At 41.8% G+C, this 23846-nt stretch overlaps 1 protein-coding gene across 1 annotated transcript; it reads left to right on the top strand.

Moving 5' to 3' along the window:
* The first annotated feature begins 3627 nt into the window (after positions 1-3627).
* Positions 3628-14983, top strand: LOC138355638 (ribosome-binding protein 1-like). Its single transcript, XM_069310957.1, has 2 exons — positions 3628-3661; positions 14508-14983. Exons 1-2 carry the CDS (start codon positions 3628-3630, stop codon positions 14981-14983), a joined length of 510 nt encoding a protein of 169 aa, XP_069167058.1.
* The last annotated feature ends 8863 nt before the right edge of the window (positions 14984-23846 follow it).

The following is a 23846-nucleotide window of genomic DNA, read 5'->3' as shown; positions in this document are numbered from 1 at the left end:
CTTCTGGATCCCTTTCCATTTGAAAATTTGTATAAATGAAAAGATTTGGCCAGTTGGTAGCAGAAGGTGTAAAAGTTATATTGAACAATTCATCATAAGATTTGTCAACAAATTAGAGTTATCGTCGTCAGGAAATAGTATTATTGCAAACGAACAGATGGGTAAGTGAATTTACATCCTTTAGTATTGGGCAATGTTCAGAACTATAATGTATTTGCTAGTTGGTCATGTTCAACGAAAATGCGCATTATCCGGACCAATATGTTGTAGCTTATTTCTGACCCTCTGGACTAAGGTAAGCTAAACTCTGCTAGTACTCTCTGAACTTTGGAATACTCGATGACATACTTAGCCTGTATCCACATTTTACCGCGTAATTTATGTAATGAAACTAGGCTAAAGAAAGTTGTACAAATGGGAAATACATCTTGAGTTATGATGGGGGGCTGTCCGTCTTTCTAAAACGATGTATATGTGTTTGGTAGGTAAGCTTAGTTTGCTCTCATTTGTGAGGTGGCTAGTGAGTGTCTGAAAGAGTTGTTCACAAACATTTCAGTATATATGGGTGTAAACAGATAAATACCTTTATCGCTCGTCCAGCTAACCTTTGGCATCAAGACAAAATTCTATCAAACCAGTCAAATAAGCAATGCTTCTTGAAAGACTGCACTCGATTTTATGAATGTAGAAGTCAGTTTAAGAGCATCCACACTTGATTGTTTCAGTTAGAACGACTTTTTATTTTGTCAGAAACTCATTAAAATTCATACAAATTTGCGCACGCAATATAATGTAAGCTTATGGATTACAAAAAATATCAGTATCTTAAGACAGTTAAGTTATCTTGATGCTAGATACTTCTACCAGTCTTGGTAGAAGTGCCAGGATGAGAGACCCAGCGGGATTTCTTCTAGTTGGTTCACTAAACACAATAAGCACAATAACTTCTACCTTCGGGATTAAATATTACATTAAATAAAATGAAAGGCACACTGCAACAGACACATACAAGGAAGGTCATTTACTACAAATTTACTTCACTCGTATATCTAGCTAATTTACAAATCTAGCCAATTTGTAAATCTTTCTTAATTATTTGCTTCAGTGCGGCTACTTGGCTTTTGTTCCCCTCATTGCAGTTCAAAATTTCAGACCTTTCTTTCAGTGGTACCAGATACATATATAAAATCAAACTTAAAATGTAAACAATGAAGTCTATTCAAATGCAAACGAAACTATTAATGTTTTGTCATTTAAAATTACATAAACATTTATAGTCTAGTTGACGTTTGTATGGTCTTTTGTTAATTTTAAATTTCATTAAATTTCATCTTTATTTTTTGTGGCCTATAATTAATCTAAATAGCCATTAAAGACTTTGGGTTCAGTTCTCCAAGTTATATGCACTGCTGCGTTATTTACGCAACATTATTTAATGCGTTATTTACGCAGCATTATTTAGTGCGTTATTCACACACTGCTGCGTCCTTGATTCAACGCGCATTATACTGTCAACGAAACCAGCATATATGTTCATGTAATCCTGTAAAACTGCAAACATTTAGTATTTGGTCTAAATTCAAGGGAAATATGATGTGTGTGATGCGATGTATTGGACGAGAGAGAGAGTTGCAGCGACGGCTTCCCGCCTCCACCACCCGCGCACCAAGACGCCAGACAACGGAGGGAAACTGGATATGGCGGGAATTGCGTCACAGTTTGCTTAGCGTCAACGGAGCCAAATGGATTATGGTGACGGACCCTCCCGCATGTATATTATCCACGCTGATGACCGAGGGACGCGTCCTGCTACCTTCCCCCTTCAGTTCCACAGCCCGCGAGCGGTACACGACCGGCTGCTAGGCTATAGGCCCGCCCCTCACCTCCATTATGTCCAGATTGTAATTTAGTATTGTTATATTTTTTTAAGTGAATCAAAGTATGAAAAGTTAAGGGCTGGCAATATATATTCAACAACTCTTACGTCTACATTTGTTTTGATTAATGCATAATTAGATGAATAGTCCGAATACCGCCTGTAAGTCGACTACAAGCTTTCCAGAAGTGTCGCTCAACCTCTCAAACATGGGAGACGTTTCCTTCACCTGCCCCAGGAGCGGTGATGTTTTTCAGGGCCTAACAGCTGAGTGGACACCGCTTCGGAATCGTAGTCCTGAGGCTCCAGGGTTCGATCCCCGATGGAGGCGGAAACAAATGGGCAGAGTTTCTTTCACCCTGATGCCCTGTTACCTAGCAGTAAATAGGTACCTGGTAGTTAGACAGCTGCTACGGGCTGCTTCCTAGGGGGTGTGTAACAAAAAGGAGACCTGGTCGAGGACAGGGCCGCGGGGACGCTAAATCCCCGATATCATCTCAAGATAACCTCAAGATCTCAAGATAACCCCATGATTGGTGATATCCTCCTCACCTCCATCAAGACTGGTGACTTTCCTCTCACCTGTCTACCACAAGCCGTGTGTGTAGAAACTGAATATATGTATGAATGCACTGCTTTTTTTTTTAGCTATATCTTGATGCTAATGTTTGTGCTATTAGCTCGGTTAGTGTCAGCAGCTCTCATGGTATCAAGTCGTGCCTACCTATGGGTGTCAAGTAGCAGTGTCGTTGCCACAGTCTTCTCGCTGATAAGAGACATCCATCTCCTGGTGTCTGGCGATGTTCTCAGACATATCTTGGTGTCTGGTGATGTTACCAGTCATCCCCTGATGTTTGGTTATGTCAGCAGCCATCTACTGGTATCTGGAGATATCAACAGTCATCTGGTGTGTGGCGATGTCAGCAGTATATCATGGTATCTGCAGATATCAGCAGCCATCTACTAGTATCTGGAGATGTCAGCAGCCATCTCCTGGTGACTGGTGATGTCAGCAGCCATCTACTGGTATCTGGAGATATCAACAGTCATCTGGTGTGTGGCGATGTCAGCAGTATATCATGGTATCTGCAGATATCAGCAGCCATCTACTAGTATCTGGAGATATCAGCAGCCACCTCCTCGTATCTGAAGATGTCAGCAGCCATCTCCTGGTGTCTGGAGATGTCAGCAGCTATTTCTTGAGGTCTGTAGATGTCAACAGCTGTCTCTTGGTGTCTGATGATGTCAGCAGGCATCTTCTGGTGTACTGCGATGTCAACAGCCATCTCCTGGTGTACTGCGATGTCAACAGCCATCTCCTGGTGTCTAAAGATGTCGGCAGTCATCTCATGGTATCTGGAGATGTTAGCAGCGACCTCCTGGCATCTCATGATGTCAGCAGCTATCTCTTGATGTCTGGAGAGATCAGGAACCGTCTCCTGGTGTCTGGTGATGTCAACAGCCATCTCCTGGTGTAAGTGCAGGTTGCGACATCCACTCAGTCATGTCTGGGAAGTCAACAGGGAGAGTCAGCAGGCTGTCTGGCACTGTTGGGCGAGTAACCTAACCTGGTGTCCGGCCAGAGGTGTCTCCCAGTATCCTAACTCCTCCCACCTCTCATGTCTCTACTGCTGTCAAAATACATGTATCACGGCTCTTAGTTCCCATGTGGCTGTCCATATGTGCGTCTTTTGGGATATATATGTCTTCGCTTGAGTCGTTTTACATGTAGTTTTCATGGTTTTGCAGCGATGAGTAAAATTGTTAGAGAGTCACACTCTGTGAGTGAGTATACCATAGGGAGAATATATGATAGTGTACAGAGTGCCATTGCAGAATGTGCAATACTCGGTAGGAAGAAACGCTACTGGACTGTTGTGTCTTTCATTCTACAACTTGTATTACACTCACCTGCAACACATTTAACTCTCTTACAATTGAGGGAATTATCTCAGGTCAATATTTGGCAACATGTCTTCCTGTCTGAGACATGTGAGGTTTTCCTACAGTACAGGGCTCTGATAGCTGACAGGGGTGACCCGTCTTTAAAAGTGCGGTTAAATGTGACGTTCTGTCATGATATTGACTGCAGTTTCTCGGTTGAATAGTCGTCTCCATCCGGAATATTTATGGGTGCTTGATGTCGGCACGAATACTGGAAATGAGAGATTCTTTCGCCTGACTACATACTTTCTGCTCTTAGTGGATGAGGTCATTAATTGCGATACTGTTGTACCAACAGTCTGATTCAGCGACTTGCTCTCCTGTCCTTTAATCATCTTCCATATCACTATACTGTTTCCTGACGTTCCTTTTTGTATTAACACATTTAGGTACATGTGCATTTGTGCAGCTACCCTAAACTATATGAAGGGGAGCACAGAGTGTCAAGAACTAGCACGTGATGCTAAAAGTTCCCAACACACAGGATGGTTAGTCATACAGGACCATGTGATCAGCAGCACGTACTGGCAAACCCTGGATGCATTATGAGGATATCCTCAAGAGTTAATGCTGACGTTGCCTCTGAATAGTGTAAGTCTTGGGGATGTGATATTTGGTGTTGTGGTGTTTCGCCTCACGCCGTCTGCAGATCACATGTCTCCCTCACACATGAAGAGGGACGCAGGGAAATTTGCTCACTATTACAGACAGAAATCACAATAGCGTGAAGTATCAAAATGAACAAATCAAGTAAATTCAGTAGAGTTTCTGGTTGCAATTCTTATACCATGTCGATTAAGGCAACGTCTGACATGCTCTTGGACGCGAGTTCGAATCCTCGTCACGGCCCTTGTGGATTTGCTCTCTATTTCTTGGCTTCTTAAGAAGTTTTTCATCTCTACCGATTTCATCGACTGCCTCTGTTTTCATTGTTATTTTCCAAGAGTGTGATGGGCAGGTGCGGACACGACGGAGATCACTGTGCTTCTACACTCCTTCATGCCACTTAATGTAATGATAATAAGTTCAGGGTGTGACCATCTCATCGTTCTCCTCTAGTCTTCCATCCGCCACCAGCCACCCCCCCCCCCCACCTCTCTCCGAAAATGAGCCAATTTCATTTCAAATTACGTCCACTTTTGGCCATAGCGCGCATACGAGCCAAAAGCGACGTTATTTTTAAGAGGACGGGTTACTCCAACAGTTATTGTTGCTTTCTTGCATTATTTTCAACAATTCCATAATTATTGCAAAGAAGACAAACTGTTTAAGTGCTTATAACAAATGTAATAAATAGTTATGTAATAATTATATTGTTTACCTTTGATGTATGTATGTAAATGTTCTTAACTAGAACCTGGCCTCAGGCTGGGCTTGGGCAGTAGAAGAACTCTCAGAACCCATCAAGCAGGTTAAACTCAGCTTCATTATAAGGACGAGCGTCTAAATATATTATTAATAATTAATATAATTGGTTGATTTCGCAGTAGTTTTTAAATTCGATGAATATATTGATGTTTTAGTGATGAGAATAGGCGGGGGAAGAGCATGTAATGTGAGAGACCTTGAGAATGAAAATAGGTAGCAGAAAAGAGAGAGAGAGAGAGAGAGAGAGAGAGAGAGAGAGAGAGAGAGAGAGAGAGAGAGAGAGAGAGAGAGAGAGAGAGAGAGAGAGAGAGAGAGAGAGAGAGAGAGAGAGAGAGAGAGAGAGAGAGAAACAGAGAGAGAGAGAGAGAGAGAGAGAGAGAGAGAGAGAGAGAGAGAAACAGAGAGAGAGAGAGGTCTGTCAGACAGACAGACAGACAGAGAGATGGAAGGGGAAGGCGAGTGTGGGGTTGGTGGGCGGGGAAGGTCAGGTTACTACGTCAACACGACGACCTGGCTTGACCCAGCTACACGCACACGCACGCACACACACACACACACGCACTCGCACTCACACACAACAGCGAGCGCTGATGTCTTCCCGAGGGAGAACATATTGATAAATCATGTAAATCGCCACTGACTACCCCCCTTATCCTGGAGCATGAAGCACCGTGCCTTTCCTCCACGCCTCCTCCTTCTTGGGGATACATGGGCACACTGCTGACGCGGGGAGAACAGCAGGCTGTGGGTCACCTACTTCTTCGGAAAGTCTGGCAGACAGACAGACATGAAGACAGACAAGCAGATAGAGGACAGAAAGACAGGCAACCTGACTATGAAGCATGAAGGCAGACGGGCATTTAGGTAGACTGTCAGTAATGCAGACAGGCAGTTTGATCAGCAGGCAGATAGACAGTATAACAAGCAAGTAGGCAAGCAGAGACGAGCTGACAGACAGGCATTAAAGTATGCAATGAGACAGGCAGAAAGAGAGGCATTAAAGTATGCAATGAGACAGGCAGAAAGAGAGGCATTAAAGTATGCAATGAGACAGGCAGAAAGAGAGGCAGACAGGAAGACAACACAGAGAGCACAAATATAATAATTTAGATTAACAGTAACTAAACAAACACGTGCTGAGAAGCAGAAGGTCAGGTGATGGACACTCCATATAGCTCAATGCTGACTCTGCTCGACTTCTCATTAATCAGAAATACAATCGTTCCCAGATTCATTAGGCAGGTGTCCTGTTACTCATTAAACCAGTCAAGAGAGATTATTCGCTCACCCAGATTTTCAGCTACGAATTTTCTGCCCGGGACGTTTCCAACTTAGGTTAAGATGAAATTATATTTGAGTCAACTTTAACTTGGAAAATGTATAATTTGTTATCGAGTTAGGTTAGGTTTAATATACCAGAAATAAAGAGTTTCTAGAAGCACATAATTTCAGTCCAGAATATTTCTAAATGGTCTTTTCTCATTTATTTAAATGTGCAAATATAATGATAGCATGTTTAAGGATAACATTTTAAAATAACGCAGTGACGTGTCGTGGAGTTGGCGTCTCTCACCACCCCAGACGTGTTAGAGTCGTGGAGCTGGCGTCTCCCACCACCCCAGACGTGTTAGTGTCGTGGAGCTGGCGTCTTCCACCACCCCAGACGTGTTAGTGTCGTGGAGCTGGCGTCTTCCACCACCCCAGACGTGCTAGTGTCGTGGAGCTGGCGTCTCTCACCACCCCAGACGTGCTAGTGTCGTGGAGCTGGCGTCTTCCACCACCCCAGACGTGCTAGTGTCGTGGAGCTGGCGTCTTCCACCACCCCAGACGTGCTAGTGTCGTGGAGCTGGCGTCTTCCACCACCCCAGACGTGCTAGTGTCGTGGAGCTGGCGTCTCCCACCACCCCAGACGTGTTAGTGTCGTGGAGCTGGCGTCTCCCACCACCCCAGACGTGCTAGTGTCGTGGAGCTGGCGTCTCTCACCACCCCAGACGTGCTAGTGTCGTGGAGCTGGCGTCTTCCACCACCCCAGACGTGCTAGTGTCGTGGAGCTGGCGTCTTCCACCACCCCAGACGTGCTAGTGTCGTGGAGCTGGCGTCTCCCACCACCCCAGACGTGCTAGTGTCGTGGAGCCAGACATCTTCCTCCCTCAGTCGTGTTAAGACGTGTCACACCGTCGGACACAGTTCCCAATGTCTCACAACACATGGCAGGGACATCACTATCTAGCTGCTAGTATAACCTATTATTGATATATCTGGAGAGTAATGTAGAGAGACATTAGTATAATGGCGGAGAAATGATAACATTTTGAGTGATCTTTTCCTAATTAATGCTTCAGTTATCTTAAGGGGTAAATGTATATGACGGCTTCTTCACTGCATGTCTCCGTGTGGTGAGCGCCATTCCAGCTTAAGCTGCTTGTCACAGGAAATATGAGGAGGTAATTTTTGCGTCACGTGTTGTTGTAGGGAAGACGTCACAGTTGCCAGTGTTGAGGTGCGTTGTTTAACATCCGTGACGGCGGCGGTGGAGAGCTGGATCACACCACAAGCTTATGACGAAGACCTCACATGTAAACAAGCCACTGTTGGTTTAATCTGTGGAACTCATTACCACATGTAAGTAAATGTATATTGTTGTGGTAGGTGGGTTATATCGCGGAGCGTAAACGATCCAGCTTATTTTTGTTTCAGGATTTTCTTATGTTAGTTTTCTTGGTCTCATATATTTTGATATTGTCTCGGATTTTATTCAACCCACCATCCTCAGGAGAGAAAAGTCGGACTTAAATGTATATATATATATATATATATATATGAGTATTACATGTGGTCCATGGTGGAGGCATGAGGCGCCAGCGTGAGGTATATTCTTGCCTCCAACCAACCCGTCCTCTTAAAAATAACGTCACTTTTAGCTTGTATGCGCACTATGGCCAAATTTGAACGTAATTTGAAATGAAATCGACTCACAAAAGTGACGTACTGTTCCGTTTTCTGTTTGAGTCGTCCGGCTTACTCGGCCAGCTTAGAAAAGGATTCTTTCCATTAACGTTTTTCATACCATTTTGAAACTTTATGAGAATTTCCGGTCTCTCCTGGCATACTTCACCTCTAAATACTTTACACTGTTGAAAGTGCGCTACTTACTTGTATTGTGACTTAGCATTAGTCTTGCACTTATTTAGTCAATGAGCCAGGATCTAATATATTTTTAGATATAACCTTGAGGTTATCTTGAGATGATTTCGGGGCTTTTTTTAGTGTCCCCGCGGCCCGGTCCTCGACCAGGCCTCCACCCCCAGGAAGCAGCCCGTGACAGCTGACTAACACCCAGGTACATATTTTACTGCTAGGTAACAGGGGCATAGGGTGAAAGAAACTCTGCCCATTGTTTCTCGCCGGCGCCTGGGATCGAACCCAGGACCACAGGATCACAAGTCCAGCGTGCTGTCCGCTCGGCCGACCGGCTTGGTACCAAACGAAACAGAACTTCTAAAAAGCATATGATCTGATTTTCCGAGCTATGTAAAGGGATCTGAATGTGTAATTTCAATACAGTTCTCACGCAATATACGTCATAATTATTGGCCGTGAGGCAGATCACTTGAGGTGGTGAGAGGCAAGACCTTGTAAGCTTCGCTTATACCTTGCATGGTACCATGCACTGAACCTACATATGTACTGAACCTACTAGGTGCCAAAGGCATCTAGTAGGTTCAGTCAGTACTTCTAAGGTACTTGACATCTTATAAAGTAACAAATTAAGAAAATTACACCTAAGTGGATGCTTTAAAGTACTTTGAAAATAATGACACAAATGTGAAAAAGAATTATCAACAGAGAGCTGGTGTTGCCATTCGTGAAACTGTTGTGGGTAAACAACAGTGTGACTTCCAGGTTGAAGGGTCAATTGCCCTTCAAGGGAACTCGAAGTGAAAGCAGCATCATCTTGACGATATATATGTAGGATATACAAAAAAATCTGTGTTTCATATTCCATTTCGTAACCGGTTTGTGTACTTATCAAACTTTCTAAGAAACATAGATTTTCTGTTAATTTATTTAGCTTCCACAAACATCGGCAGTTTCCTTAATTCATCAGACCGGTATTTCTCAATCCAGGGATGAAAACCCTTTCCACGGAAGTTGCTCCATTGGTCAGGTGTTGTGCCACACTAACCTGTGTACACGAGCTGTGTGATCACAGGCTCTTGTGCTAATTACGAACGAGTTGTTAGATATGCTTCAAGGGGAAAGTATTGCCATGCTAGATATGCTTCAAGGGGAATGGTGTTGCCATGTTAAATATGCTTCAAGGGGAATGGTGTTGCCATGTTAAATATGCTTCAAGGGGAATGGTGTTGCCATGAATTCGTTATATTGTTCAACTGGATAAGGTAACCAAGCCTGCTCGTTGATGCTTCAATTTCTTTATTATTTATAAGTATTGCTGCTCTCAAAAGCTGTTTCTCCAGTTCCAGTTCTTCGTTATATCTGCCATTTAATATGAGAGATATATAGGCAGATGTATAGGCAGGTGTATATGCATATATCTAGCCCTCTTCGTTTTCATATAGTCTTTCTGTTTACGTTTGGAGAGATTGTAGCTCATTGTGATTTTTTTTTTCTGATGGAATTATACTGCTCTAACTTCTCTTCTAACTTCGGACGCTTACGCTTCCTTGTGTGTTCTATAATTTAAGTTATACCAAATGCATATATTTAAGACCATTTACACAGCTAAGGTATGTAATTTGTGCAACAAGAGTCTGCCCTAACATGGTCGAAGAACTTGACTATTCGTTCTGGCCTTCATATTGTGGTAATCGTTAATCACGATTTCTGGCAGTTCGCTCCCTATAGTTAGTGAGTCACGTGAAGCCGCACTCTCATAAAATGTAATCAGTTTGAACCAAGCTGAAAATTGTAGGGAATTGATTGACAATAGACCAATAGACCACCTTAACAACGAAGTCTTTGGCGCCAAATAAGTATAACTAAATAACATGAAAATCAATTTAGAGACAAATTTTGAAATAATGTTAAAATAATACTTATAAAAGCATTTTTCATTTATAAAGGTAATTATTCAAAGTCATTGAACATGATGTATAAAACAATGAGTGAAGGAGAACAGCATCCTCTGGAAAATGGAATCCCTCACTCACTGGGTATAAAACCTCACTCCACAGGGCAAAGACGTAATATTCTTTATGTACTGGACGGTCATGGAGATTATTGTGTCTTAAGTTCTCCCTGTGAGGGACACCACTACCCAGTGTCACAAGAACAGTTCTCCCTGTGAGGAACACCACTACCCAGTGTCACAGGAACAGTTCTCCCTGTGAGGAACACCACTACCCAGTGTCACAAGAACAGTTCTCCCTGTGAGGAACACCTCTACCCAGTGTCACATGAACAGTTCTCCCTGTGAGGAACACCACTACCCAGTGTCACAGGAACAGTTCTCCCTGTGAGGAACACCACTACCCAGTGTCACAGGAACAGTTCTCCCTGTGAGGAACACCACTACCCAGTGTCACAGGAACAGTTCTCCCTGTGAGGAACACCACTACCCAGTGTCACAGGAACAGGGGTCACCACTAGGCAGGTAACACTGCAGTAACATCCAGGGATATGATAATAAAATGAACCACCTTTTTGGACTTAAAAATTTAGCACTAATAATATCTACTACTACTGAACACGCGTTACGATACAGATTCAAGCTTCACATACGTGTTAATTAATTAATAAAATAATTAACAAAATAATATGTTAATGCTAATGTCGTATTAATGTTAATGTCTTGGAAAACATGTCTTCTGTATTTAATCATCTTTGTTAAAAGCTCTATTTGTTACCTCTATTTACTGCCACCGTCCATGGCTAGCCGGTGGACTAATTGCATAATGACTACATGAGATCCTTTACTTACAGTGAAAGTTATACAATTTAGTATAAATCTCTGTGAATTTGGTAATTGGAGCCCAATAGTTGCCGAGGTAAGGTGCACTGATTATGATAATAAGTATTTGTATTGTAATGGTTTAGCGTCTGACTATTCTATATGCAGACCAAACCACACTCCAGATGATGAGGAGACCACGACGTTTCGGTCCGTCCTGGACCATTATCAAGTTACATTCGCCTTGACAATTGTCCAGAACGGACCGAAACGTCGTCGTCTCGATCATCATCCGGTGTTTGGTTTGGTCTGCATATCTTCACTCACGTTATTGTGATTGAAGATATGATGAATTATGAATCATGATGAATTATAAATGAATAAAATGAAATGAAATAAAAATGATGAATAAATGAATAAAATGAAATGAAATAAAAATGATGAATATATGAATAAAATGAAATGAAATAAAAATGATGAATAAATGAATAAAATGAAAATAAATGAAATATGATGAATTATCATATGAATGATATGATGGATTTGATGAATTACAGCTTCTCCCTTCATAGTGACATATCATGTAGATATCATTATTTAAGCTAATTTATCTATCTAATTTATTTATTTAAGTTAAGTATTTCGCGCCTTAGGTAGGGGCGAAATACTTAACTTAAAAAACATTTAAGCCTAGGTTACGACTGCGGAGGTAGAGAAGAAGCCCATCTGGCCGCATCAGCGTGCTCCTCTCATCCGGAATGAGATGCATATACTCCGTAACCGTAATATTTATTCAAGAGCAAGTAGATCATTGAGGCCAGGGCTAGCGTGCCATTATAAGTGCTCACTGCGTCCATCTCTTTAAGACGTTAAACTGCTGCCACAAGACCAGTAAACATGCCAGGCCGTTTAAACATTTGGGAGCGGCGCGACACATGGCCAGACAAACACAAAAAAATTCATGTTTTAAGGGAGGGGGGGGTAACCTAAGAGGATATTTAACTGAACGTTGGTGGTCTAAATTTCTTTACGCGAGATGACCTTTGATTGGGTTTACCTTGGCTCTAGTAATGCTAACATTTGGCTTAGCTAAAATGTGTGAAGTTATTTATATCCACTCCTCTATATCCAACGGAGCTGTGTTAATATGATGCTAAATTCACGTTTAAAGCATGAAAGTGATGGCTTTATCAATGGTGTTGTATTATAAAGTGATGCTAATTTATTTGAGAGGAGTATTCCAGCGTGTAGAGTTGACATTATTTTCATCTCCTGATCATCATCTTGGACTGCCTTTGAGCAGCCTGAGGGCAGTAATATTCCGGGAACATCAACAAAATCTCGTAGACTTGAGGCAATGTGAAATTGACACCAGTTACTCCATCTATTATCATTCTATTATGTAGGAAGAACTTCACGTCTGTGGATCATCCAATAAGGTTAGCAGACTTCTAGATGTTACCACTGCTAGGCTTAGGCTCGGCTACAAGTACCTCTGGGAGTTTGTAACGTCTGCTGATGTAGATTTGACTAAATATAATTTTAGAGCTATTCGCATACTTTGCGTCATTATATAATGGAATGTGAAAAAATCGCAGAATTCAGAGATAACACCATCAATTAAGTGCAAGAAATGTGTGAGTACTTCATTCATAATGGTGATGTACTGCCAGGAATCTTAGCGAAGTATCCAAAATTTGCTTACTGTAGGTAATGAATGCACATGACTGTAAAGCTGCCGCCCAGTTGGGTGGGTGTGGAGCACATGACTGTAAAGCTGCCGCCCAGTTGGGTGGGTGTGCAGCAAGGCTAGTAACTGTGTGACTCACCATAGATGTAAAGTGCCTTGTATAGTGACTGTTGTGAGCCTCTTGTCGAATCACTTGTGATATAAAAAGATTATCGATATGTATATGTATTTGTGTAAATGATTGTATATATATTTACATGTATATATATAATATTAACAATTGTGTAACTAGCTTCAAAAGATTGCCACTTGCTTAGCTAAACAAACTATGGGATTCAGTTCCTGAATCCATTATGTGCTTCTGTAACCCTTTCCACCACCGCCCACGAAATGGGTATGGGGTGCATAATACAGAAATAGATTGAATCCTAAACACTTTGCCTCAAGTGCCTGAGAAATATTTGTATATCATACGTTGTTTTATCTTTGCTACAAAGTTGTGTTCGTTAGTTTAATGTGATGTGTTGCTTGACGTTATGCAATTTGTTGCAGCTTTATATTAGGTGACATTATCATATATGTTGCTACGCTACAGTTAATCCTTAAGAACGGCGAGTTAATGCAATACTCGTGTACACTCACTCTAAGCTTAACAGCTTTAATTCGGTTGTATACTGTTTAATTTCTTCCATTACACACAAAAAGTGTGGGAATGACTTGCAGTTGGGTGATGACGTCACGGGTTGCGCGCGGGCTCCTGGGCATGTCTGCGTCCCCTATCCTGCCCCCTCACCCCCGCCCCCCTCACCCCCTCCCCTTACCTCCCCTCTCTCCCCAGCCCCCCCCCCCCCTACCTCCCCATCACCCCAGCATTCACCCCTTCCCCTTCGTCCTGGGAAACCTGATATTCACAAAGTGGTGCCAAGTTTGTTTCTCAACCCCAGTGTCAAAGGGCGCGTATAACGATTAGCGGCTTTTATGGCGCTACCAATATTTGTGCTCGTGTCCTCGTTCGTCTCACTTTTCTGGCTCCCTGCCGCCTTCCTCCCCCACCTGTATATATCTCAGCAGCCGAAGGTGAAAAAGGAATAACACTTAACCGTTGTCTGGCAAGGTTCCTTGGAGAATGAATGGGTATGTGCTGGGAGGACGGGGGCTTGGTTGTTGTTGTTGTTGTTGCTTTAGATTTAGCTACTCGGAGCAGAATTTCCAAGTAGCACAGGCTATGGTGATCCCGTAGTGGACTTACCTGGCACATGAGCGGGGCTGTAACTGTGAGAGAGAGCGGGGTCTTGGAGAGCTATATATATATATATATTGAAGCTGGATTTGTGTTATTCTTTAAAATACTCAAGCAATAGTTTCAGCTGAGTGTGAAATTCAGTTCTCAATTCCCAATGCCAGTTTGGCGGACTGGGTAAAAGGAGTGGAACTAATATGAGCAGCTATTTTTTCATCAGCATTTCAAATAATGGACATCTATGGGCCAGGTCGTTGACCAGATTACATCATTAACACAACACACTGGTCGGCTAGCTGCCCGGCTAATTCAGTCGGTAGAGCACCACCTACTCTACCGACTGGGGTCGGTACCTGTGCCGACTCAGTGACATTGCACTTCATATTCAGACACAACTGTTCAGAAACTCGTGATTAGGGCACTCAACAGAAGAGCACGTGATTGGGACACCTGGCACTGGGAAAACTCGTCAAAGGGGCACCTGGCACTGAGGTACTCGTCAAGGGGGCACCTGGCACTGAGAAACTCGTCAAGGGAGCACCTGGCACTGAGGAACTCGTCAAGGGAGCACCTGGCACTGAGGAACTCATCAAGGGAGCACCTGGCACTGAGAAACTCATCAAGGGAGCACCTGGCACTGAGGAACTCGTCAAGGGGGCACCTGGCACTGAGGAACTCGTCAAGGGAGCACCTGGCACTGAGGAACTCATCAAGGGAGCACCTGGCACTGAGAAACTCATCAAGGGAGCACCTGGCACTGAGGAACTCGTCAAGGGGGCACCTGGCACTGAGGAACTCGTCAAGGGAGCACCTGGCACTGAGGAACTCATCAAGGGAGCACCTGGCACTGAGAAACTCATCAAGGGAGCACCTGGCACTGAGGAACTCGTCAAGGGGGCACCTGGCACTGAGAAACCAGAGCGAAATCCTTACGACAAAAATTCCTCGTGATAAAATTGGTGTTAGGGAAGTATGTGTCTAGAAGTGAGGGGTAAGGTGGGGGTGTCGGTCGGGTGACATCAGCCTCTCCCCGTATCCGGCCCCCAAATAGCCACCACGAAAAACAACACACATAAACCTCCTCTGCACCGTACAAGTCTTACAATAATAAATACGGGTCAGCCTTCGGTGGGTCTCAGACTCATTCAGTCTTCATAACACTCGCTTCATTTTGTCCTCTTGTTGCTACATATGATTTACTGCAGTAGTAGCATCGATTTTTTTCAATTTCGATTCACATATTGTTTTTTTGTATATTCTTTAGCACTGACTTACGAATAAGTAAGGAAAGAGCGTTGTTAATTGTACTTTGTGGCACTAAAATACAGTGCGTGAACGAAAACCTGTGGAGCGAGCAGTAACGGTGAGAACGGCCCCCCACCTCGACTTGTCAATCAAACCGGCTGGAACCCACATCCCGCGGCCCTGATGCGTCCTCTCCTGACTAATGTTTTCACCAGCGCTCACTCTTCCCAGCCGACGCTCCCGCGCGCTGTTTACATTCTGTAAGACAAGATTTTGAAGGCGAGTTTTGACGTAAGGAATGTTTCTTGGATAAGATAATAATGTGTCCTTTTAATGTATTTGTAAGTGACGCTTATCATAAAAAATGGAATGACACTTGCATATTGCAAGACAGTTTAGAGGGAGAGAGAGACTGAATATGAACGTTTATATTTGTAACGTATTGTGTCGCTTTATTCCATTTTGAAGTGAAAGAAAAGTGACTTATAGCTTTGGTAACGCAGATAATTCAGATACCAAGTTCAAGTCAGTTTATTGAGAAACGGAAATACATCTCAAAAGGATAGAGTAGCTTAGTTTATTTCTACCCTCGTCTAATAAAGTTCCTCAAGGGGCTCACAAACCCATATGGTACACAATTATTAATCTTATTTTACATTTCACATTCCAATGTTAAGTTCAGATACAACTTGCAGTGTAAATTGTTTCTTGACAAAACAGTATTTTTCGAATAAAATTACTCTATCGAATAAATCGCTTCAAAGACTAGAAAATCAAGCACAATTTTTAAACTAATTAAGTAAAAAATGAATCGTCTTAGGTTGGCATTTAAGCCTGAGGTCAGGCACTGGAGCCAGTTAAGATTAGATTCACAACCTCATGTGTGTATTTATTACTTGTTTGTCACAACGTGTAGATATCGGTAGGACTTGCTATCGTACATATAAATCAGTTATTCTACTATGAATCGTCTCTATATTTCATATTTTCTTCTTTGTTGAGAAAGGGAAGCGAAGGGAACTATCAGGGAGAAAACGCCAAGCCATTACGACTATATAGCACTTGGAAAGGGTCAGAGTTGAAAAATTAACTCTCCAAAGATCATTACAAAAAATATAGACCTGACATGTGTCGCTAAAGGGCGCGTTTCGCTGAATCACTTTTCAATACCTTAGGAGGCAGAGGAAGAGTGGATGTGAACTGGCAAAGGTGATAGTATGTATTCCATGTAGGATTAAAGGTAGGTGCGGAATTTATCCTGTCGAGGTGACTATGTAATCATACCCTTAATTCTCATTTTGTCGGCCATGTCTAATCTTCTATTGTCGTTGTTATCTGTCGAAATAATTTACAGGTCCACCGACAGTATGATATCAAACGTAGCCCAGACACAGTGTATCAAACTCTCATCGCAAGACCAAGCATCTTATGTAGTCTACATATGTAGTCTACATATGTAGTCTACATCTAATACATCTTATGTAGTCTACATAAAACGTAAATGATAAAATACACAATCGTTCTTAATTATTAGCATATTTATGTAAACTTACTCTTGACAATTTGAATACTTTATTATAAACCATATATGTGCCAAAATTGAATGCCCTTATCAGTTTCTACTCACGTGGTAAGGTTGCATGGACAGCAGAATGATATTTGATGAACACAATATCCAATCAAATAATTGAAGCAGTTATTTCTCGAAATTTAACCAGCTGTAAAATTGTTTAATAAATCATAATGGCAAGAATTATTTAATAAATCATAATAGCAACAATTATTTAATAAATCATAATGGTAACAATTACTTAATAAATCAAAATTGTAACAATTATTTAATAAGTTATAACGGTAACAATTATTTAATAAATCATAATGGTAACAATTACTTAATAAATCAAAATTGTAACAATTATTTAATAAATTATAACGGTAACAATTATTTAATAAATCATAATGGTAACAATTACTTAATAAATCAAAATTGTAACAATTATTCAGTAACACATAATGACAAAAATTATTTAATAAATCATAATTGTAACAATTATTTAATAAATCATAACGGTAACAATTATTTAATAAATCATAATGGTAACAATTACTTAATAAATCAAAATTGTAACAATTATTCAATAACACATAATGACAAAAATTATTTAATAAATCATAATTGTAACAATTATTTAATAAATCATAACGGTAACAATTATTTAATAAATCATAACGGTAACAATTATTTAATAAATCATAACGGTAACAATTATTTAATAAATCATAACGGTAACAATTATTTAATAAATCATAACGGTAACAATTATTTAATAAACCATTATGGTAACGACCTATACTGTATACGGGCTAGTTCGTATATTACACAAGAATATTGTTCATATACGTAGCAACTCAATATTTGTTTTCGGGTTGGTGGTGTGACATAGTTTATACAACAGCTGACAAAACAACCAACAGTTAAGTTATGAGTTTAATACACACATCATTGACGGTCCTCTCGTACAGCAGCGTAAAGTCACTTGTCATGCTTTCTGGTGTAAGATTTAGCAGTGCGATATTATTGTAACGACACGGGTATAGAAAAGTTTATATCATTTGCATGGCATTACTTGATGTGTCATCTTTTGCCGGTGTCTGGCTTTCTCTCTCTCCCTTGAAGGAGCTCTGAAGACAGGTAGGGGTGAATGCACCCCGTCTCTCTCTCTCTCTCTCTCTAAGACTGGTCTGTTAGAATAATGGTGATATTTTCCTCTCACACCTTCATGGGTAGCTATGGGTAGGTTGTTGGTTGCCAATACATTATTGAAGGGAAGACGGTGTGACCGGCCCGGCCTCCAACCCATCCTCCTAATAGAGCTTCGCATTTTAACGTATACTTCGCCGAAGCGACGACCCACGCATAGAAAACGTGAACTTTTGCTAGCCGCTATGGTAAACCAACTTATCCTCCTACGAAGCGCGTCGCATTTCGATCGGCTCACCATAGGCCGTGCTACTTGAAACATTTTTCGCTCCAGGTAGCGAAGCCTAAACAACAAGAGGATAGGCTAATGTGACACGCAAGACAAACCCGGACACTAGAAAGAAAGCGTCTCAGGTGGAGGGAAGGGGCTACCTACAGTTTCATACTAAGAGGGTATTTACAGTAAGAAAGGAGGGAATAAGTACAGTCGCTGACATAGAGTAATGTATCCATGTACACGGCAAGACAGTTCATTTAGAATCGAATATGTTAATTAAAAATTGTGTTGACAAAAAGTTTCAACAATTATGACTGGAGTGAACACCGTCAACACACCACGAGCGCCAATGGAGGCTAATAGATCAGTCTTACATTTCACGTTCTCTCCTGATTTTTAGTCAGATTTGATTTGTTTTTGTACTGAGGCTGGTATTTGCTCCCCTTATTCCATGTATGACTAACCATCCTGTGAGATGGAAATGTTAGATGAACTTATAGCTAGTTTTTGACCTACACTGAATACTCTTTCATATAGAATAGGGCAGCAGCACATTGCTGTGTATACCTAATCTTGTTAATAAAAAGAAAGATTACTCACACATTTAACCTTTACACCCATAGTACCGAAACAATAGAATATAAAACAACTTAGATTGAATTAATAAATATATATTAGTAAATTATAAAAAAATGGGAAACAATTCTAACACAAACGTTTAAGAAATGTTCCAATTTTTTTTTATTTTGGGACATTTTCCTGAAATCCCAAAACAGTGTAGTGGGTGGGCTAAGAGGAGGGGGGGGGGGTAACAGCGCTAGGGGTGAGTGGGTGGGTAACAAGAGTAGGGTAGGGGGGAGGTAAGGAGGGGCGGGGGTAACTAAGCTTCCGGTGGGAAACTAGAGTAAGGTAGGGGGGGGGAGATACGAAGGGTGGGAATAACTCTGCAAGGGGTAGAGGTAACTAGAGTAGGGTAGGAGTGAGGTAAGGGGGGTGGGGGTAACTAGACTAGGGTAGGGGTGGAGGTAACTAGAGTAGGGTAGGGGTGAGGTAAGGGGGTAGAGGTAACTAGGATCGGGTAGGGGGTGAGGTAAGAGGGTGTAGGTAACTAGAGAAGGGTAGGGGGTGAGGTAAGGGGGTGTAGGTAACTAGAGAAGGGTAGGGGGTGAGGTAAAGGGGTGTAGGTAACTAGAGTAGGGTAGGGGGTGAGGTAAGGGGGTGGAGGTAACTAGAGTAGGGTAGGGGTGAGGTAAGGGGCAACAATTAGGCAGCTCTCACGTTACTAAACACAGGGATCAGCCTCCCCATGTCAGCCTAGTCCTGTTTGTTCTCTATATAAGACCTATATATTATAGTCCATCATCTTTACTCACAGTTTTCTGTTATTCCTTTTCTCTCACTTTCGTATTTTGAACGTTTTTTCCTCTTGCATGTGTTCGTTTTCTCCATATTTTTTACCTCTTGCTTACATACGGCTTCAGTGTTTTTATTTTCGTTGTCAACTATTTATCTCTTCCATATGAATTGTTCATTATTTTGCCCTCCTGCTTTTGCCTTCCCGCCTCCTTTCTTCGGCACCCATTTGAAATCCTCAGATTAGGCAAAATTTTAATTAATTTTGTCAATAAAGATGTTAATAATAATAATAATAATAATAATAATAATAATAATAATAATAATAATAATAATAATAATAATAATAAAATAATAATAATAACCCACTTCTCGACCCTGTCTTGTGTTGGTGTTCTTAGTGAGCAGGTCATGCCTACCAGCGTCATTGTGGAGCGTACAGTATGTCTCAGGTATTGTAAACTAAAGTTATTGTAAACCAGAGGTATTGTAAGCCATAGTTACTGTAAACCATTGGTATTCTGTGGCAGTGTTACTGTAAACCATTGGTATTCTGTGGCATTGTTACTGTAAACCATTGGTATTCTGTGGCAGTGTTACTGTAAACCATTGGTATTCTGTGGCAGTGTTACTGTAAACCATTGGTATTCTGTGGCAGTGTTACTGTAAACCAGAGGTATTGTTAGCTAGAGTTGGTATAAACCAGAGTTATAGTAAGGCAGATTTGTCGTGAATGACGTGTATTGTAAACTATAATTATTATATAGAAGAGGTATTGTAAGCCAGAGATATTGTAAGAAAGTGGTTTTGTATGTCGTCGTATTGTAGTCCAGGGATATTGTAAACCATTAGTATTAATAAACTAAATGTATTTGCAAGCTGGAGGTATTGTAGGTGAGTGTAAAACTAGACGAGCATGATATTGTTGATGAAGAGTTCTGTGTTTCCTTGCCTAGTGTGTTAGGGTAACGTACTAGCCAAGTTACGTCAACGTCACGTCAAAAGTTACGTCAAACACATGTATAAAGATTATATGCTCGGAGTTGAATCGTCTACGTTATGCAGGTGTAGTCTGGATCCAGGTGTTTGTTTAGTCCAGCAAGAGACTTGGGTTGAGATTTATCACCTAACATATTTTAGCGTCTTAACTCTCCAGCGAACCTAACCTAACCTAACCTAAAGGGGGGTAGAAATAGCCTAAGCTACTCTATCCCTTTGAGATGTATTTATTGCTTATCTCAATAAACATACTTGAACCTAACCTAACCTAACCTAACCTAACCTACTAACCTAACCTATCCTAGGTTGATGAGGTGGGTGGGATTTGTGGTGTGTGGCTTTGATGGTATTGGTGATATGGCCGTAGTGAGGTCAGGATGATGATTTCGGCGCTGTTGATACGATTGACGGGATGGACGCGGTGGGCGGAATTGGCAGTGTGGGTGTGGTGGGCCCGGACGGTTATGTGGGTGGGACTGGCGAGATATGGGCGTGGTGTGCACGTGTTTATAGTTGAGCGTGCGGGGTGGATTGACGAGGAAGCCACAAGCCTCACTAACAGTTTACATGTTGGCGGGTCTTGAACATGTGTGTGTAGAAACATCCGTCCTGTGGGTAATATGAGAGCCTACCAGCCACCGCCAGCATCCATCCACACCTCTCATCCTTCCTCCACACCTCTCATCCCTCCTCCACACCTCTCATCCCTCCTCCACACCCATCTGTGCCTCACTCTCAACTTCGCTCTGAGAATCAGTGATGTTGTGACACCCTACACAGCACGTGACACCACTATTATAACCTATATATGCCACAATGTCTATGTATAGCTCGTAGTGACACGCCAAAACGCCTCTCTCTATAACCCCTCACGCAACATCACAAGGCATCGAATATTCGCTCACGAAAACCTCAACGGCAGAGATCGTTTACAATCCTTCATAACACACAGGATAGTGATGGTCTATCCTCAGACACACGCCACACTTCCTATGTGATTAATTTTTGCTGCGGTAGGCGGCTAGTTTATCGTGCATCCAATACTCATCCTGTGAGCGATAGTTTATTGTGGAGTAAATGTTGTGACAGTCTTGTGTTATAACGCTTATATTAATATATACAAGTGCATACGTGGGAGCCTAACAAGGCTCCTCCAGGTGCCATATATTCTCTTCTCATACGAAGGTCCCTACGAACACAGCCAGAGGTGGTGCCCCACTATCTATATCAGTAAACAGAGAATGTCTGTTTATCCAAAGTTGGAGGCCAGTCGCTTGGGGTAAGGTTAGGATAGGTTAGGCATATTCTGTTAATATAAAAACTCGTCGCGTTGATCTGAACACATGTTCAAGACATAGGAGGTAATCGTCTTGACCCGAGAGAGAGGCAAGTGAAGTGACCACGCCGTGAACAGCAACGCCTTTCCCGGCGGCCAATTGTATTAATCTGGTTATATGCCTGACTTGAGGTCTCCAGGGAAGGTACACATACACCACGGCAGTCTCTACCAACACACCGCACATGTTCCCAAACCTCACTGACTTTATTTGAGCATTTTCAAATTAATATATCAAGTGAACTTATATTAATGATTATGATTTAAATTGTATAACATTGTTGGTATTATTATTGTAATATTAATAATGCGCATTGTTGAAGGATTCTGGAGATGTTCCGAGGAAGGCAGTTGGCAACAGTGGTGGCTGAAGTAAACACGGCCTGGCTTGCCAATGGCCATCCCTCGCTCCGTCACTGACCAGGGTTTCAATTTTCTTAATCAAATCACCATTATTTTTACTCCATCTGTGTGGTCGAGGGGAAACTTCTTTGTATGCGGTGCCCCAACGGGATTCCTTGTGGCTGGAATCGCATCGGCTAGAATGTTATCGGAGAGAGAGGTGGGAATTAGATTTGAGAGTTGTTTTGTCAATCGCAGAACCCGCTTTGCTCTAACTTTCTGTCGTAATACTGTTCTTGTCGCACATCCATGGACAGAATGATTTCATGTATTTTTGAGACGTTGGACGAGCTAAAGACAAGTTTGACGAAGGCAGTGAAAAGTTTGGGCCAATGATAGGAGTGGGCGTAGCAAGGCTGCCTCCGGCTGTTCCACGCTCTTATGTGTCCTGATGGAAGATTTTTGTTGACACCATTGAGTCTGGAGTAATCCTATATGGTGTGTTCGATGGCGGGTTTACGGATAGGGAGGAAAATTAGTAAAAAATCGGAGATCACGGGGCGTGTACGTTTGGGGGGAGGGGGAATAATTTAATGTCTTTTTGAAAAGGTTTTACAATATTTTGGAAGGGTCAGTCGGAAAGGGGTTGGTTACTAGTAGGGAGGGGTACAGGAGTTACAACTGTGATGGTCTCATTCCTCTGTTTGCGTTACAAGACGTGTTCTAACTACAAGTTAAAGTGTATGGTCACAATTAACGCATCCCGCTAGGCTATGTCGGTAATGAAAGATATCAACAAAAGGGTAAAAACATTTCACTTCTCAACTTCATCTTTTACACAGAGCATATGAGTTTGCTCAGGTAACCGCCAGGTAATCTTCCCATTAATACATAGAATATATTAAGTGCTAGATAAGACGGTGGACAAAGTATGTTTAATTAGTTTGTTATGGACAAGGTGCTCATCCTTGGATAGTCGGATAAAGGTTCATATGACTTTAGCAGGAACTTGACCACAATGTTCTTCACGCTAAGCATTTATAATTAATCATGAACGAATTACAGTTTTAATTTACATACATTTTGTAACCAAGGTACAAGTGAAATTCCCGATTTTGAAAATTCCAGTGGGATTTGGGTAAAGTATGACCAATCGCCGTGTTTACTAATTTGCATATTTTCGGTATAAAATGTCGTAGTAAAAGAACATTGGGGGCCCCGGCTCCTAATCCTATTATGTAATCCTCTTCACCTAGCAGTAAGTAGGTACCCAGCAGTTAACCAACTTGTTGTGGGGCTGCATCCTGGTCGTGGTCAGTAAGACGACTCCAGGGAACCTCGATATACGCCTAACATGTAATAAATACACTGGCTGCGTGTCCCCCAACACAATGAATTATTATAAAGCTCAGAGCAGTTATCGGTGTTCACGTGAGCGTCGGTTACGAACGCCCACATTCAAGGTTATCAGCAGTTATGTTGTCAATCTGAGTTATCTGATTCTATTGTTCCGAGGTGGTAGTTATTCTTGTCGTAACTCCCTCGGAACACTTCACATTGC

The sequence above is a fragment of the Procambarus clarkii genome, chromosome 68, assembly GCF_040958095.1.
Source record: "Procambarus clarkii isolate CNS0578487 chromosome 68, FALCON_Pclarkii_2.0, whole genome shotgun sequence".
NCBI classification, from domain to species: domain Eukaryota; kingdom Metazoa; phylum Arthropoda; class Malacostraca; order Decapoda; family Cambaridae; genus Procambarus; species Procambarus clarkii.
This window is presented reverse-complemented; position numbering and strand designations above follow the sequence as displayed.

Coding starts and splice junctions, on each gene's coding strand:
- LOC138355638 (XM_069310957.1), top strand. CDS start 3,628: ATGAGTAAAATTGTTAGAGAGTCACACTCTGTGA. Junction 3,662..14,507: donor TAGAGAGTCACACTCTGTGA/GTGAGTATACCA, acceptor AACTCGTCAAAG/GGGCACCTGGCACTGAGGTA.